The sequence below is a fragment of the Heterocephalus glaber genome, unplaced genomic scaffold (assembly GCF_053883595.1).
Source record: "Heterocephalus glaber isolate CG9 unplaced genomic scaffold, H.glaber_assembly_v1.0 deba00001673, whole genome shotgun sequence".
In the NCBI taxonomy this organism is placed as follows: Eukaryota; Metazoa; Chordata; class Mammalia; order Rodentia; family Bathyergidae; genus Heterocephalus; species Heterocephalus glaber.
Window position 1 is genome coordinate 26,109,279 of NW_028258410.1, and position 17,677 is coordinate 26,126,955.

General features: G+C 53.9%; 1 protein-coding gene and 1 pseudogene across 18 annotated transcripts in view; one reads left to right on the plus strand and one right to left on the minus strand.

Moving 5' to 3' along the window:
- Position 1: 1 nt before the first annotated feature.
- Lpin3 (lipin 3) lies at positions 2-17,357 on the minus strand. 17 transcript variants are annotated; one of them, XR_002387165.2, is made up of 20 exons: positions 17,169-17,356; positions 12,932-13,129; positions 11,576-11,671; positions 10,514-10,767; positions 10,262-10,345; positions 9,510-9,630; positions 9,000-9,348; positions 7,538-7,921; positions 7,068-7,161; positions 6,923-6,992; positions 5,199-5,291; positions 5,080-5,123; positions 4,316-4,454; positions 3,190-3,338; positions 2,896-2,982; positions 2,297-2,449; positions 2,005-2,119; positions 1,813-1,916; positions 1,406-1,622; positions 2-1,013 (listed from the first exon to the last, which is right to left on the minus strand). XR_002387165.2 is itself a non-coding variant. In XM_087197911.1 (20 exons), exons 2-20 carry the CDS (start codon positions 13,121-13,123, stop codon positions 1,552-1,554), a joined length of 2,568 nt encoding a protein of 855 aa, XP_087054037.1. In that variant the 5' UTR covers positions 13,124-13,129; positions 17,169-17,356; the 3' UTR covers positions 2-1,551. The 17 variants fall into 17 exon arrangements, 15 of the variants coding, with proteins under 15 accessions (XP_087054037.1, XP_087054036.1, XP_021094646.2 ...); XR_015446109.1 differs by having other exon boundaries at positions 1,406-1,717; XM_087197911.1 differs by having other exon boundaries at positions 2-1,717; positions 7,538-7,698; positions 7,822-7,921; positions 10,262-10,342.
- LOC106010534 (olfactory receptor 2T27-like) overlaps positions 17,358-17,677 on the plus strand; it is a 28,342-nt pseudogene continuing 28,022 nt past the window's right edge. Inside the window, exon 1 of the transcript XR_015446110.1 lies at positions 17,358-17,659. The product of XR_015446110.1 is annotated as an olfactory receptor 2T27-like (transcript). The remainder of the gene's footprint in view (positions 17,660-17,677) is intronic.

Genomic DNA, 17,677 nt, shown 5'->3' on the forward strand with positions numbered 1-17,677 from the left:
GTTTGGAGACTTCACTTTATTTTTTTTTTTTCCTTTCCTTCCCCCAAAGACGTTTTCAGGGCTCTGGTCCTCTTCTTTCCAGTTGGAGAAAAATCTCCTGTTCCCACAGATCAGTACCTCTCTCCTAAGTGTGGCTTTAATGTATATGGAGGCCCAAAGGAAGCCAGACCCTGAGAAAGCCATAGCTGGGGAAACAGGAGATTAGGCCTTGCTTTTAACACCCTTACAAAACCCTAGCCCTGCCAGGATGATCACAGAGAGGTAAGCAATTCAGGTATGAAACCATCAAGGCACAACTGGAAAAACACAAGTGTTCCTCAGGCCCACACAATTCCCACCTGTGCCGAGGCTGTTGGCCTTGGTTCCCCTCACGGTGGCATGGGCCTCCTGTGCTGTCTGCAGGACCCCTTCTGAACATTCGGTGCTGTGCCCTCCACCCTGGCACCATGGGAGGAGGGCAGATTCTGGATTAAAGCTTTCAGCCAGTCTAAAAGTGCTTTTTTTCCCCAAAGGCAGTGTGAGGGAAGACTGCTGGGGGTGTCACCCTGTGCCTCAAGTGAGAGCTCTCTCAGCAGCTGAACACTGCACTGACTCTCAGAGGCCAGGCGAGGTGGTCAGCAGACACCACCTACCAGGGCCAGGTGTGAGGCTGAGTCCTCAAAGGATGTTCTGAGAGGATCAGGGACAGTGGCCAGGCTGCGATGGGGCAAGCAGGAGCCACGTTTCCTCAGTCCTTGTGGGATCCGAGTTTCCTTTTTCTGACGTCAGGCACCAGCGAGGGAGGCAGTGATGCCCAGCTCGGGAACTGAGCAGGGGTGGGGCCGTGGAGAAGCTGCTTTGCAGGGCACAGTCTAGGCTCCCACAGGAGCACGGCTTGAGCACGGTGTTCTTTCCCAGTGCCACTCAGCCATGCCCTGCTGCCACTGATGCCCTCTTCCCTATACAGATAGGCCTCAAGTCTCAGAGTCTTCCTCTTGTCTGACATGTTGAGTTCAGGCAAAGTCCCAGGGTGGCTGGGACAGGACAGACGGACACATTAAAGACAAAGACAAACCCTGGAAGGGCCTAAGTGACTTTTTTTTTTTTTTTTTTTGCCGTGCTGGAGATGGAATCTAGGGCCTCATACTTGCTAGGCAAGCTACATCCTCAACCCTTTTTATTTTGAGACAAGGTATTACTAAGTTGCCCAGGCCAGGCTCACTGGCAGTCCTCCTATCTCAGCCTCCCAAGTAGCTGGAATTACCGGCATATGCCAGCATGCCCAGTAGTACCATGCTATAGGTCAAAGACACACAGATCTATGGCAGCTGCCCTATACCCTTTGTCTGGGACATGGGAGTCTCTGTGGCTACAAGTCAGTGTGTACCCGCCCCCCTTCCTTTAGTGTTTTAGAAGCCTGTTGTACCTGGCTTCTAACCCCTTGTACCTCCAGATGCCCAGTCCTGGACCAGACCAGTGAGGGGCAGCTGGGGCTGGCTCAGGCCAGGGTATCAAGGTCCACGGCAGGTAATGGCTGCCGCCAGTAGCAGAAATTGCTGTACTCAGGGTTGATCAGGTCTGTGCTGGGGCCACGGGCCACAGGCGGGAAGAGGAGCTCAACCACCTCACCAAGCCGTTCATACCTACAGGCAGAACAGGGTGGCACTGAGAGCCTGAGTCACTGCCAGAGCTTGGCCTCTGCCACAGCAGGTGGGGGCTCAGCATCCTGCCCAGGATCCTACCAGGAGAGGAGGTAAAATTGGGGCCCAGGGAGAGGCCAGGGCAGGGGGACATGGCACAGCACAGGGGGCATGTGGCAGGGTTTGGCCTCACGTGGATTTGTGGTTCTTCATGAGCTCCTGAATGAGTTCTCCCCGGGGGTTGACTGTGAAGATTCGAGATTCAGGTAGGCCTACCTGTCGGTAGGCAAAGACATCCTGTGGAACAAGGACATGGGTGGTAAAAGTGAGGCTGCTGGGGGCTAGGGAGGAGGGGGCTCAGCCCGTGGGGAGGGGGCACACTCACATTAGCCCTGTTCCCAAAGGCAGCATAGAAGGGCTGTCCATGGGGCAGAAAGAGCTGCTGGATGTCACTCAGACAGGCAACCTTGAACACCTCTGGCTTCTTCTCAATCACCTCCCTGGAGCAGCCATGGCCACAGGCAGGGAAGAGAGCCAAGTAGGGGCAGTAACCAGAGGGGGCAAGGGCAGGTGACCCTGCCCCAGCTCACACCCAAGAACAAACACTAGCTAGGCTGGGCTGGCCATGCATCTGCCCCTCCCCACAGGGACCCCGGGCTTGTGTATGGGGTGGTTACCTGTGGAGGGCAGAGAAGAGGCTGCTGGGAGACAGCAAGATGGGGCCCTTGGGGAGGCCGCAGCCACCCTCGCTCACCCACTGCAGGTACCCCTTGGTGAGGTCAGCCATGCCAATAGCCCTTGCTGAGCAGTACAGGAACTTGTACCCATTTCTGGGGGAGAGGGTGAGGTGGCTCAGAGTTATCAGAGACTAGCCACTCCTACCCCACCCCTTGGCTTTGGCCACCCCACCCCAGCCCAGCCCGTGGTTCTGGCCTTCAAAGTCAGAGGGCTTTGCAGGGAGGAGACTTAAGGAAAATGGCAAGACCAGGCCTGAAAGAGATGGCCTCAGTGGCTGTCCCTGCTAGAAGCTCAGGCACATTCCTGAGACCCAGTGGGTCAGGCTCCCACCCAGGCTGAGGCCAGGGGTTAGATGGCTCATAGGAGAACTAAGAACCAGGAAGGTCTCAGTGCTCCATGGACCTCCCAGGCTGACCCTCTTGTGGCCCCTATTGGTTCCTAAGCTTGGCTTCCAAGGGCAGAGGTCAGAGTGGTCTAAGACATCCTGTTATCCCCCTTCTACATGGGGGCCCTGGCTCAGTCCGAGCCCAGCACTCACAGGTGGATTTTGTTGTAGAGACTAATGATGCCTTGATGTGTCCAGTCTTTCCCCAGCTGGGGCAGAATGTGTCCTAGAGCATCCGACCTACAGTCAGAAAGGGTCACTCTGAGGCCATCCTACATGGCCCTCAACCTCCATGGGTGGGGCCCAGTGGGGTTCGGCCCCCACCCAGGATGGCCTGATAGAAAGGGAGGGCCTCCCACACTGTTCCCTGCCCCTCCACACACCCAACACAGAAAGAAGTGAGTCCTCAGGCCCTCCCTGCCCTCCTCCTGGTCAGCAGGGCCTCACTTGGTGATGGTGCCATCGATGTCAGAGACGATCACCTGGTCATCCCATTTCCACAGGTAGATGGTGGCCTTGCAGCGGCAGGTGCCCTGGTACTGGGTGGTCACGCTGAAGACTACATCATTGGCACCTTCATGGAGGTTCAGGCGCCGCTGGAGCCAAGCAAGGGAAGGGGTTGTGACCTGCCGCTGTCAGACACTATCTACCTCTTTCCACCCAGACTGTGGCCTTTGACCCTCACAGGCCACTCATTCTCCTGTTCCAGTTCAGAGGCCATTCCTAAAGGGTCTAAAGACAGCCACACACAGACCCACATGGGCAGAGAGTATCCGTGCTGACCTGGGCCCTGCACGGCTCGGGCACAGGAGCCCTGACACCCCCCGCCCTCTTTTACTCCCTTAGGATGTGAATCTCAGACAAGCCACAAGTCTGGGACTCCCTACCCAGGTTTCCAGGGTGATCCCAAGGCTTGGGCTATTCCTAGAGGGAGACACCCCTCTCTATAGATGGGGTCCCTGTGGGATCTTCACAGGAAGCCCTTACCTGGGGCTAGGGTACTTGACTCAACATTCCCCTAAAGAGAGACCTAGTCCTCTATGTGGGCCATAGAGAAGGATGAGGACAGCAGCTCTACCAAAGCCAGGTAACTTCCAACCCCTGGCTGATCCTGAAGTAGGAGTGAGCTCCAGAGTACCAGGTCAATGGTGGCTGCTGTGTACCAGACTGGTCAGCCCCTCCTGCACACTTCCCTGACCTTGGTGCCACACTCAAGAGGGAAACTTATTATAGGAGCCACTAGTTACAAGCTTAGGGAACTCATAACAGCCCAAATCTGAAGGACTTATCAGCATTTGTTTCTTTTAGTGTGGTTTCCAAGGGCAGACCCAGAACCAGCTTGTTCACTGCAGGCACATGTCTCAGTCAAAGCATTCGACAGAAAAATGGGTTGGTGTGGAAGAAGTGAGGCCCCTGTCCCTGATGGCATTCAAGCAGAGGCTGGCAGGGAGCATGCCCAGAGGATGGATTCTGGCCTTTGGTGACCCGTGCCTCAGCTTTGCCCCAAAAGACTGGGACAGAATTAGATCACCCCTGCTAGGAGGTTCAACTCACCCTGTGTGTGTGCACTTACAATCTGATCAGAAGAGAGGCGGAGGGACTTCTTGTAGGTAGGAATGTAGGCTGGGGCTGAGGGTGGTGGGGAGGGGACCTCCAGGATCACAGGGCTGTCTGGGGCATCGTCATCACTGCTTGGGACTTCTGTCTTCTCCCTGCAGGCAGGACCCACACTCAGGCCACCTCCCCAGCAGAAGGCCAGTCATTTGAAGTAGATGTTCTCTCAACCCAGCCCATGAGCAGCCTGGGGCTTGTCCTTGTCCTTCCAAAGACCACCCTCCCCTCTAGGTGCCACCATGTGTGTGGGGGGTGGTGGCAGACACTGGGGCTGGCTGGTCATGTCCAGGGTGCAAGGCCTGGCCTGGAGATGTTTACCTAAAACACCTAACATGCATCCTGGGACCTATTCCTAGTTCCACTGCTGTGGTCTTAGCCAGTCCATCCTTGGTCACCCTCCACCCAACTTCATGTGGCTGGGTCACTTTGGAGGTGAAAAAAGCAAACCAGATCATCTGACCCCTGTGAGCTGGGGAGAGAGAGGCCTCACCTCTCCTAAACATGGCAGCCCCTTGTCCAGGCCAGGAGTCTGAGCCCCTGTTCCAGTTCCGGCTGAGGGACATTTAATATGTCTCTAGATCTAAATTTTCCCATCTGTGCAGTATGGACATGTTCAGGAATGAAGAACCAGAGCTGGGGAAGGTGCTGCTCCACGTCCCCCACTCCCTACAGCAATCCTCCCCAAGCTCTCGCTGCAGAGCCCTGCCAGGAGCTCCAACTCACCCCTGGTGCTCCCTGGCTGTGAGGTTCTCCCTCTGGACACCCTGCTGCAGAGGAACAGCCATCAGTGAATTTTGCCTCCTGTCCTGTGCTCGCCCCACCTTGTGTCCATGACCACCCACCTCCTCTGCTGGGAAATCCCTTCGTCGCCAGGAAAACCACCACCGCCCACCCTTCTGGGGCATCTTCTCCTTCTCCAGCTTGTCCACGGTGCTCTGTGGGCAGACAAAGTTCTTTCTGCACCCTACAAACCTACCTTACGTTCCCCAAGGGGCCCCCATGAGTCCAAAGTCAGGACCAACCCTACAGCATTACACTGTGAACATCAACAGGCTGAGAAATCATGTTCACCTCCCTTCAGAGATTCCAAGTGATGACTCAAGAAGCTTTGTATGGGAGATTAGGGCCATTACTGTTCCTCAGCCCTGACCTAGCTCCAGCCCCACCTCAGCCTGGCCTCAGCCACAGAGAATAGCTGAAGGTAGTGCTGCCCTGGGAGTTTCTTAAAAACTGGTATTCCATGCATGATGCTGCCAAGTGGCAGCAGAAAGGAGTCTATAGCTAGAACACCCCTCAAACTCCAAGGCAGACATAAGCAAGCCACTGAAGTCAGTAATCCTCTCCCATGAACAGCCTCCCGCTCTGTATGTTCTCGTTACCATCTGATTGGGGCAATATGACCTTGTGAAAAATGCTGATTAGATCTGTGCTAAATAACCCCAGGGACAGCCCAGGCCAGGGCCCACCTGAAAGACACCAGCACATGTACAGACCCAGAATGGAGAGCCCTAGTTCAGGAAGACATGGGCTTAGGGACACCAGCCAGGGTACTCCTTGTGCTGGAAGCAGGTTGGGTGGGGTTCCTCAGGGGCCTCAAGTAGCGAGTCTGTCTGGGTAAGACCAGGAGAGCCAAGCAAAGGGGTGGCTGTCTTCCTTCTCACTAGGTAGAATAGTGTCATATAAGGGAGATGGCTGTCAACATCTGACTAGTAATGCTCTTTGGCCAAGCCTAACCTATCCAAGAACAATGATTCATGCCAGGGTGGGGCCCTAGAAAGCTTCCAGAGGCACAGGCTGGAAATGCCCAGCAAGGCACTGTCCTCTGAGTGAGAGCCAGATGGAGCTTCTGGAAGAGAATGAAGAGGCTGGGTCATTTTCCACCTCTGGGAATCTGTACCTGCTACTCCCTGCCTCAAACTGCTCAGGGCAAACTTACTCTCCAGTCTGCCAGGGGGCCCCTGGCTCAGCAACCCACCCCCCATTGTAGGCTCTTGCAGCACACTAGTCCTCTCCTCCCCAGCATACAGCTGAATTTTATATTGACTGAATGATTTCTTTGATTAAACCCATCTTCCCAGAAGTTGAGGACAGTTTCTGTTTGGTTCATGACTGTCCCCAATCTGGGCCTAGCACATACTAGGTACTCAACAAATGTGTTCTGATTAAGTGAGTAAGCAGCCCTCTGCCTTTCCTGGAGGGGTAGTTTTAGAGGAAGAGGAAGGATGAGACCCTTGTCTCCCAAGACTCATTTTTCAGACCCAAAATCTTCCCATCAGAGGCACATCTTAGTTTAGGCATCCGTTGGATGTTTATGACCCTCTGGTGCGTCCTGAGCTCCCTCCTCTGAAGTAAAGTCCCAGTGAAATAGGATCCACCCATGGCTAGGAAACCCCAGAGAGGTGGGGCTTTGTACGTATGAGATGAGATCAGGCTTGGGGACCTCTGTCTCCCCTCTCAGAGTTGGTCTTGCAACTAGCAGCTGCAGGCCCTCAGGCCTGTCTCTCCCCTCGCTTGTTAGGGGCCTCTCTATTCCAAGCTATGGCCCCAACCATGTTCCAACCATTACCTTGGGCAAGTTCTTCTGGTAAGCTTGCAGGGAAAGGATCATGGGGGCAGCCACAGCCCAGTTATAGTACCTAGAGAGACAGGATGGGTGTTGAGATTGCAGTGGGTGAGTCTTGGGCCACCAGCAGCCCCAGCCTGCTACTTACTTCTCATTGATTTTCACCACGAGGTTTGAGTCATCCAGGAGCCCAGGGTTTTTGGTGAGATCCTGGTAGGAGACGATGTGCTCGTTGAATTTCTCTGGGCACACAGGCAGAGAATGAGGGCTGAGGCCAGCACGCCCCACGTGACCTGCTATCCCCCTGTGACTCCAAGCTCCCACACTCTATTACACATCTCCCGCCAGTTGGTTCTTTGACCTGGCAGGAGTCCTCCTTATCTGTGGTTTTGCACCTGTTCACACCCCAAGGATCACAGGAAAGTCACAGCTTCGTGGCATTTGCTTCACAGGGACTTGGGAATGCCCAGCCTGTGCTGACCAAGAGAGGCCTCCAGGGAAGAGGATGGCAGGGAAGCTGGCCTAGCCTCACGGCTGCTCTGGAGGTCTTCCCTGCTGTCCCCTGTCCTTTGTGCTCCACACTAACCCTTAGAAAGGCTCCGTTCCTGTCAAACCTACCCTGGGAAATGTTCCGGCTGTCAGCCAGTCCACCGCAGAGGGACAGTGCTATGATGTCCACTGAGTCTGGAGTGGATTCCGGTTCACGTTCAGGGTTGGGGCTCCCCAGGAGCTTCTGGCTGCAGGGTTCACTCCACCGCCTGGCTCCTAGCCCACAGTTGCTGGGGGCAAAGGTGTTGACAATGATATAAATACAAAGAAGAAAGGGGCAGGTTCCCACTCCTTCCAGTAGCTTGACAGTGGACCTTTGGCCCCCTGGGGCCTTGGCACCTAGAACCCAGCACCTTTGAGGGAAGTAAAGAGCTGCATTCTCAGAGTCCAGGGAGGACAAGTCATCCAGGTAGATGTCACTGGGGCCCAAGTGCTGGCCTTTCTTCTGAGAGCCTAAGGACAGAGGAAGGACATATGCTCAGTGGCACGAACAGCACGTGTCCCCTTGCCTTATGACTCCCCCAAGTCATCGCTGTGCAACAGAACTGACTGCAATGATAGAAATGTCCCGTATCTTCACTGTCCAATATGGTAGCCACTAGCCATACATGGCTATTAAAAACCTTTAACAGGGTTGGTGTGACAGAGAAACAAAATATTAAGTATAATTAATATATATATTTTTCCTTTTAAACTGGGGATTGAACCCAGGGTCTTTACACTGAGCTATACCGCCAGCCCTTTTGTACTTTTTATTTTGAGATAGGGTCTTGCTATGTTGCCCAGGCTGGGCTAAAACTTGCTATCCTCAGGTCTCATCCTCTGAGAGTGCTGGGACCATTGGTGTATACCACCACACCTGGCTTGCTTAGTTTTTTAAAGCTGCATATAAGCCAGTGGCTACTGATTTGTTTTTGGTACTGGGGATTGAACTCTGGACCTTGCACTTGGGAGGCAGGTGACGTTGCCACTGAGCCGAATCCCCGGCCCCCAGTGGCTGCTGATCTGGATGGTGCAGCCCAAGTGCCTCCCGTCACTCTTTGCTAAGGCCCAGCCTGTGAGCTAGGGAAGGCCCATCTCTTTGCATTTTGCAGACTTCTTATCCCAACCCTCTCCCCTTCCTCACTCAAGACTTCGCAGCTGCCCTCAGTTCCTAGACAGGAAACCTCTCCCCCTTCATCTCCTCCTCATGCTGTTTCCTCTGTCTAGAAGTCTCCTGTTCCTTATTTGGGTAGATCTTTATCATCCATGACTCAGCTCCAACATCACCTGCTCAGAGAAGCTTTCCCTGATCACTTGATTTAAATAATCCCCTTTCCAACCAACTGCTTTGTTCCCATGTGGCCCATGCCATGGTCTTCCTTGTTACAATGTGCCGTTTGTCTCTCCCGGTGGACTGGCAGCCCCAGGAGAGCTGGTCCAAGCACAGTTCCTAGTGCAGTAGGTACTCAGAATGTACTTGAAGTCCCAGAGCCCACCCAGGGGATAGCATGAGGGCAGGAAGCAGTACAAATGGTCAGCCAGCACTCACTTTTCCCCCTGGAGACTTCCGGCTGCCCAGTGGGAGCAGTATCCTCCAGAAGGGCCCAGTTCCATGATTTAGCAGCAGGAAGGAGGTTTGCATCCTTGGAGCTCTGAACCTTTGTTTCTTCACCCACTGGGGAGGACTGAGGGCAATCCATCAGGGTTTTCCTCCAGCGGGACTCCACATCAGGCCCAAACAGATTAGCACTGTCCCCTGTTTGTGGGATTTCGAGTCCCAAAGGGCCCAGGGCAGCCACAGAGGAGAAAGAGGTGCTGGGTCCCCTTTGAAGAGGAGTGGTTGTTCCAGTGCCACATACAGGGACTACTGAGGACTCAGGCTGCTCAGCTTTGGCCACCTTCAAACAAACACGGGAAGAGATTGGCTGGTGCTGGCCTGCCTCCCATGCCCCACAAAGCCTTGAGGAAGGTGGCCCAAGTCTCAGTCACTCCAATCCCAACCCACAGGGCCCAGGCGCCCGTGAAAAGCAGAGACAGGGGCTTATACAGAAGAACTTACCTTCGGCAGCCTCCCCCAGGCCCACTGCATATGGGACTCAGCTATCAAGGGACTGGATTCTGAGGCCCGCAGCTCCAACTCTGAGTCACTCTTAGGGAATATTAGGCCACCTGACAAGAGACTGTAGGAAATATACTCAGAGGCCTCCCTGACCCAGCCCCCACCCTCTGCCGCCCAGTCTGAGGGGAAAATATCTGCAACATAATTTGTGTCCATGTTGAACTCAGGATATACAAAGAAATGTAAAGATATAAACACTATATAAATATACAAAGAAGTCCCATAAATCAAAAATAAGACCATCTAGTTTAAGAAAAAAAAAAAATGAGGGCAGGATATGATTGTTCCATGAAAACAAGGTTTCCTTTGAGAGTGATGGAAAGTTCTAGAACTAAAAGTGGTGGTGGCTACGTAACATCCTGAATGTACTTAATGTGACTGAATTGAACACTTTGAATTGATTAAAATGCTAAAATTTTTTTTAAATTTTGGTACTGGGGATCGAACTCTGGACCTTGCACTTGTGAGGCAGGCGGCGGCACCGCTGAGCTAAATCCCCAGCCCTAAAAAGCTAAATTTTATGTTGTGTGTATTTTACTGCAATTTTAAAATTAGCAAAAGACTTGAACATTACAGAGAAATACAAATGGGCAGCAAACACATGAAAGGGGTTCTATGTCATTAGTCATCAGAAAGAGGCACTCTGAGACCTGGGTCTAGAGAGCCAGGCTGCAGCCCACCTGGGCGCTTACCTGTCCTGGGGGAAGCACTCGCCATCAGAGCAGGGGTAGATGTCTTTCGGCTGCAGTGACAATTCCCTTTCCAACTGAGCACTGCTGAAGGACCACAGGGAAATAGTCACCAACAGGGTAGGACACACCAGGCAGGGGACAGGAGTCTGGATATCAGGGGTTTGGGGAGGTGAAGCAGCTAAAGCCCAGAGTCCTACAGCAACCCCAGATTGGTGTCCCCATAACCACAGCCTTCGCCGGATTCCTACACACCCTAGGGACTCTGGCTTCAGCTTTCCCAGAGGGGACAATTCACTCTCGGCTCCAGCCTCCAGCTCCTCAGAACTAGACTCAGTTGCTACTGCATCCTCCTTTCGCCTGGATTTCTTCCTTCGACGCTTCTTCCTCCGGCCCTTGATGATGAGGCCTTCAGGCTCACTGGTGGTGCCAACCTGGGAGTCTGAGGGGAAGCCAGACAGGCCGCCCCAGGGGATGGGGGAGGTGCACAGGCGGGGAGGCACGTCTTCCTGTGGAGCAGACAGCTGCAGAGCTGAGGTGGGATGCCACATCTACAGCCATCCTGAGCCCTACCTGAGGCCCAGGCCTTGCAGTAAGCTCATTCAGGGTCAGAAAGGCCAGTGTGGACACTGGGCAGAGGTAGCAGCAGCATGGCCCATAGCCAAGCTGATCACAGTGGTCCCTCAGAGAGTAAAGCAACCCCAGGGAGCCACCTACCACCCCGGCAGGCCAGGCAGAAGCAGCGGCGCTGCCCCTCATCTCCTCCTCTGTCCAAGTCTGTTACAAGGAAATACCAACTTCTTCAAGGCTCTGCCTAACGTTACCTCCTCCAGGAAGCTTGCCCTGACTATTTCCAACCCCAATTCTAATTCCCTTCACTGTAGTGACCAAACAGGTTTATGTGTCTGTCTCCCTGACTAGCCAGGAACTTTCTTTGAAGGCAGGGGTCACCCCTTGTCTGAGTCTGCTACATAATCTCTAGCATACACATAGTTTGTAAGTTCAGCCACTTTAAACTCCTCCATGGGCTTGTGCTGGGCCTTCTCCTCTCCAGGCTGCTCAGGGACGGGGGCGGGGGGGGGGGGCTCCCGGAATCCCTTGGGGGTAGCTCAGAGGCCCGCTATTCTGAGACCTGGAAGTAGCTCCAGCCAGAGCTGGCGCCTTCTCTGGGCCCAAAGCCACCCCCCACTGACCCCCCGACATCAGACCTCTGCCAACGGGGTGCTCCCAAGGGTGGGGACAGTGGCAAATCCCGAGGCCCCACCCAGAGGCGGCACCTGTGATGGGGCAGGCTCAGGCTCGGAGGGCAGCCCTCACCTCATCACTCTCCAGCTCCTGGACAAAGAAGGCCTCCCCACTGTCCCCCAGCTTCATTTGCAAGTCCACCGGCTCCCCATTGATCTCAATGTCCACCTGCAACGGGAAGGGGGAATGTGTGGTCCACACCACAGGCCCTCATGCCATGCTCTAGTCCACTGCAGACACAGCTCCTTGCTGCCCCAAGCTCTGCCCTGACTGAAACCTTCTAATCCAGACCTAAGTGTGCCTGGCTACTTGTTTAGCACTTGGTTTCCACATTCTTCTCTTTCCCATGCCTCATGAGCACAGTGACATGATCTGTCCTGTTCCAGTCCCTAGGTTGTTGACTGCATGAACAATGGTGAAATTCACTGCTTACTGGGTACTTTGTATGTTTTTTTGCACAAATTACCTTTTCAATCTTCACAACAACCTCTTGCAGTCACTCCTATTATCATTTCCACTTTATAGATGAAGACAAGGCTTACAGGGAGTTTAAGTCCTTTGTGAGGAAGTGGCCTCACAGCAAGTGAGTCTACGAACCCAGAAAACCTGAGTCCACCACCCAAACTCTTAACCTCTGAGTATACTGTCTCTCATAGATTACACTTTCCTGTAAGCATTCTGGAAAGTTCATAGTCACCTCCACGTAAAGGAAATTAGGGATCCACCTACCATTGTTCACACCTGGGGCGTTGGGGCTAACAAAAATCTCTATCACATTCACCTGAGCCAGGTTTCCTAAGGGAGAGGAATGAACCTTGGAGCGTCCCCACATAGCTGGCCCTGAGGCGGCATTATCAGTTCCTGTTTACTCTTCCAATCCATACCAAGACCACCACCACCGACAGGTAGTGAGGTCACAGACACAGGTGAAGCGGCCGGGCTCACACATGAGGTGATTTAGCAAGAGCAAGGGTGAAGTCTTAGTAAACTCCAGCCAGGTCTGACGGCTGCAGCAGTTGGTCTGGCCTGCCAGGCCTCTTCTATGGAAACATGGGGGGGTCTTCCCAGGGTCCGGACCCCAAAACCTTCAATGAAAATGCAAAATAAGAGAAACTTTCCCAAAGGACAGATGCCCACCCAAGAGAGGCCTGGGTCCTCTCCTGGGACTGAAGTGGATGTCCTGCCCTAAAGGGCCAGATGTTGTGGCACATGCTGGAAATCCCATCACTCTGGGAGGCTGAGGCAGGGAGATCATAAATTTAAGCCTAGCCTGGGCAACTTAGTGACTTAGCGAGACCCTTTCTCTAAATAAAAAATAAAAAGGGGCTGGAGATGTAGCTTAATGTGAAGGCCCTGGGTTCAATTCCCAGCACTGATTAAAAAAAAAAAAAATCTCACAGCGGCCACCTGACCAGCCAGAGCACTCACCACCTTCTCCCGAGATCGAAGGACGCCCAGTTTGCCAAACCGGACATGGAAGGGCGAGCACCGGAAGGAGCCATCCACCTGCTTCACCACCAGCACGTCGATGCCACCACTCAGGGTGGTGGGGTTCAGGCCCCGGTAGAGCTCCTTCACAGTCCCAAACACCGTTTCCGCCAGTTGCCCCACGTAGTTCATGGCTGCCTGTGGCAAAGAGAGGCAGTGCTGTAGAGCAAGGCTCCCTCTGTAGAGGGATCAGCCTTCTGTGGCCTGATCATCCAGATGCCAGGTTTATGTTGAGTCCTGCCTGAGAGCAGGAGTGAGTGCCTCTGCACAGAGAGCTGTGGGATGTGAGATGCTCCCAAAGACAAGGGTCTACCCCTGGCTTGCCCACCAGCCTCCCGTGGGGCCTTCAGACGGCAGGCTCCCTTCCCCAACTGCTGATCTCTGCATCTGCAAAAATAAAGGCACAGGGTATGACAATACCTATGTGCCTGTGCTTCTAAATGCCATGACTCATGGTAATGACCATAGGGCTCAGTGGGCATGGCTCATTTAATTGTCGCAACAACCTGTGAGGCTGGCAGAGTGAGTATTACTACTCCTGTTTACAGGTGAGCCAGCTGAGGCTCTGAGAGGTGGAATGACTTGCCTAAGATCTCACATCTAGTAAGGACAGGACCTAGGATCCGAGCCCAGACTGTGGAGTGAACCATTGGTGTGACTCAACTGTGGAGACAGGAAAGGGTGGGCAATGGGGGCAGTTTCATGATAAATCAGCCCCAGGGCCCTGCTGGGTAATGAGTGACAATCTTAAAGGAAGCGGGCAGGAGGGGTCTCTGCTTGTCCATCTGAGAAAGGGGTTCTGCTGTCTCATTGTCTCCTGGTTCTGGGGATTAGAAGGGGGTTTGGTGGGTCACTGTGGCTCATCTGTGGGGGACCAAGAGTGGGGGTATCCAAGAGAGCTAAGGCTCTGCTCAGCCCTACTTCTGGAATCAGATACCCAAGGCAAGGTGTCTCCTAGAGCTGGGGGACCAAGGCTCCAAACCTCAAATTCCTTCTTAGTTTTCCTGATGGGATCCATGTCCATGGCTGGCCAGGTCCACAGCCTGACTCTAGGACCTTCAGATCAGCCCCCAGTTTCAGACCAAGATTCAGCCAGGAAGGTCCTTGGACCCTTGCTGAGGACTTGGACAGAAGCTGCTTCTTTCCCCAGTCAGACTGGTCCCTCCAGCTTTCTCACATCAAGCAGGGCTGAGTGAAGCAGAAGCAGGAGGCTATGGCAGCAGTGGAGAAAAGCCAGGCTGTAATAAGAGCTGCCTCCAAGCTGGCATGATGTCCATGCTGCCAGCCTCAGCTCATCGTTCCTGCCTTGGGGTCCAGGCCAGTGAATTGCTGCACCTTTGCATGCCAGGACCCAGACTGTCCCATCTCCATAGTGCCTCTCTCAGGCCCTGCATCATCAGAACCACTGGAGGATGCAGCCTGCCATGTAAGACCACCCCCCAAAGAAGCTAAATGACCTATCCAAGGTTAAGTGATTTATCCATGCTCTATTAAGCTAACAGGGTACAGATGTATGTGTATGTGTGTGTGTGTGTGTGTGTACGCGCGCGTATGCGAGCCAGTGTGTTGATGGCTCATATCCAGGTCTGTTGATTCCATGCTATGGGCTCCTTCTAGTCCATGGTCCCAAAACCACATCACAGTTGTCTGCAGAGAGGGCAGCACAGCCCACAGCCTCCTCTGTGCTGCCTTACATTGAAATGTGGTCCATGATCCAGCGGCATCAGCATTGTCCCTGGGGGCCTGTTAGAAACAGAAACTTGGGCCCAACACAGCCTCCCTGAGTCCACATCTGCACTTTAACAAGATCCTCTGATGATGCGGCACCCTTTTGGGTTTGAGAAAAGCTGTCTGTGTGCACAGTGCAAGGCCTACTCTTGGAAGAGACTGAATGACAGGACTCCCAGGGTCGGCATTGCTCAGGTAATGCTGCTACCCTTCCTGTCCAGGGATGGCAAACCAAGCAGTGGATTCCCTCAGTCTATGCTGGAACTTCACCCACAATTTGAATTGCTAAAGTGACTGTGGAGTGAAATGAAACTCTTCAAAGTTCATAGTCATCTCGACGTAAAGATTTGGGCCCACATGTCCTAACATCCTAAGACAGGATCCCTAACATGTCACTCAAATTCAGTAACTATTTTATCTGCAAGTCACCTGCTTATTGTGTGCTACAAGCTTCCAGAAACAAAAGAGCAAACACGGGAGAGGCAGAGCAGGAGAAGGGTCTTAGCTACTGGGGGCCCATGTCTGAGCCACCTGCCCTGCTGAGGGATAAAGAGCTGGCGTGGAGAGGATGGTGGCGGGTTCAGCTTGCTCTAGCAATTTCTCACCTTCAGGATTACTACCACTTGGTGCTAGAAAATTCTCTGCTGTGGGCTGCTGTGCACGGCGCATCCCTGACCTCTTCCCAATAGATAGGTACCAGTAGCACTTCCTCTCCCCAACTCCAGGTCGTGCATCTGAATTGCCTACTGTCATTGCTAAATGTCACCTGGAGCGCAAAATCGCCCTGATTGAGAACCAATGATCTAGTAGAAAGAGATCAAGGACCAGAGACGGGCACCGAAGGGACACTTGGGTCCTATTCAAATCCATTCATGGAGTTTTTCAGGCAAGTAACTTGCTGGCCTCAGTTTTCCTTTCTATGAAACAGGCCTCAGCTCAGACTCATTTCAGCTCAGATGTCACAGGAGTCCGGAATTCTTTCCTCTTTCGGTTCCCCTGTCCCACCACTGGCTGCCCCACCTCACCTGCCAGCTCAGCATTTTGGGCTCCTCCCCCTACCTACACCTACCCTTGAGGGCACATTCTTTCCCCAGGATTCTACTGTCTCCTCCCCCCACCCCCTCCTCCATGTTCCGACAAGGACCTCTGTTGGCTCCCTTCTACCCTCAAAGGAACATGTCTAAAATCAGCACTTCATCTTTGTCCCTGGAAGCCCAGGCCTCTGAACGTCTCCCAGAGCTCATTGGCACTCCTCCCTTGTAGGCCTTCTGCTCTTATCACCCAGTTCCTGGTCCTCCAGCTGACCTAGTTCAAAGCCTTATCACCAAGATCCCCAGGGCCGGGGATTTAGCTCAGTGGTTCCACTGCCTGCCTTGAAAGCGCAAGGTCCTGAGTTTGATCCCCAGTACCCCCCCGCCCCCCCCCCAAAAAAAACCCAAACCAAGATCCCCAGATCATGGGTGGCCTCGGGGCATTATGGGTCAGGGCACAAGACCACCTGGGTTCTAATCTGCATTATGCCGATTACTAGCTGTGACTCTGGGCAAGTCACATCATCTCTCTGGCTCTATTTTCTGTCTTTGGTGGGGATTTTATCAGGTATTGGTGAGTAACTGAGATAATTTGTATCAAGCTCTGCTGTGTAATAAATGGCCATGTGTGTCACCTAGCAGGAGCAACAGCATCTTCTGTGGCATCATGACAGCCCTGCTCACTCAGGCATAGGGCAGGCTCTGATGCACTGTCTCTGCTTGCAGTTGAGAGTTTAGGCACATTAACTTGTTATTCACTGCCCTGCACAAAGGTGGGCCCACTCTTTGCAAAATGAGCAGATGGGCTCCAGGCAGGCCTGAAGGGTGCCTTGCCTAAGCCTCAGGCTCCACTCAGAATATCCACAGGCCTCCCAGGGTAGTTCTCAGCTCTACTTCAGGGAGCCAGAACAACCGCCCTGGATGAGTTCTCTACCCTCCTGGGTTTCAGATCTGGGTGGCAGGGATATGGCTCTCCACCTAGGACCAGAGGGAGCAGGAGGATAACCACTTCTATTGTCCTCCAAGAGAAAGAGTGCCCCCCCCCCGCCCCCCAGACTGATTCACCCAGTCCCGAGGCATTCTGGGCAAGGGTCAGACCATGTTTTCCCACTGAGGACACCATACCAGAGGTGAGCATTCTCCCCAAGGTCACACAATCAACCCGGGGTAAAGCAGGGCCTGTCTCCACCAGAGGCTTTGGCATCTTCTCTGGAGATTCTATCTTCAGCCTATCTGGGAAGCCCACAGCCTTTGGGCCAGAGAGGGAAGGAAAGGAGTCGGGCCCCTCCACTCCCGAGTTCCCAGCTGATAGCTACAGTTGACACGGACCCGCGAACATACAGCAGAGAAGTTCTGGGCAGATGAACACGGCAGGAGGGGAGAGGGACATCTCTTCCCCGGCCCAGGTCGGGCCCTACCTGGGAAGCTGCCCACTGGATCTGGACCCGGAGCTTCCGCCTCTACCTGTGTGCAAGGGATCAACAGGTAAGAGTCCTCGGCCGCACTCCCACTCCCGGCTTCCGCCTTCCCGGGGACTGGGTAAGATCTCAGCTCCACCCCTTCATCTGCAAGGTGCGACCTCGGCAGTCTCCCCTCCGTCCAAGTTCCGCCCCGACCCGGAAGGAAAGACCCCGCCCCGACCGGTCTCCCCCGCCGGAGGCGGCCCTCTCCTCTGGCCCTCCGGCTCCACCAGGACCCCGCCCCGCCCCGAGAGCGGCTACGGGTGGAGCGTCCCTGGGGCCGGCCACCTGCTCCGCCGCCAGCCGGGTTTGAGGTGGACTTTGGAAAACAGCAGACCGCGGTCCTCCTGAATTTGCCTCCAGCTCGCGCAAATTCTTCCCCCAGTCTGAGCTCGTTTCCCGCGAGTCACTTGACATGACATTTGAGATGACACGAAATGACTTGTGAGGTGCTTGGCGCTCAAATT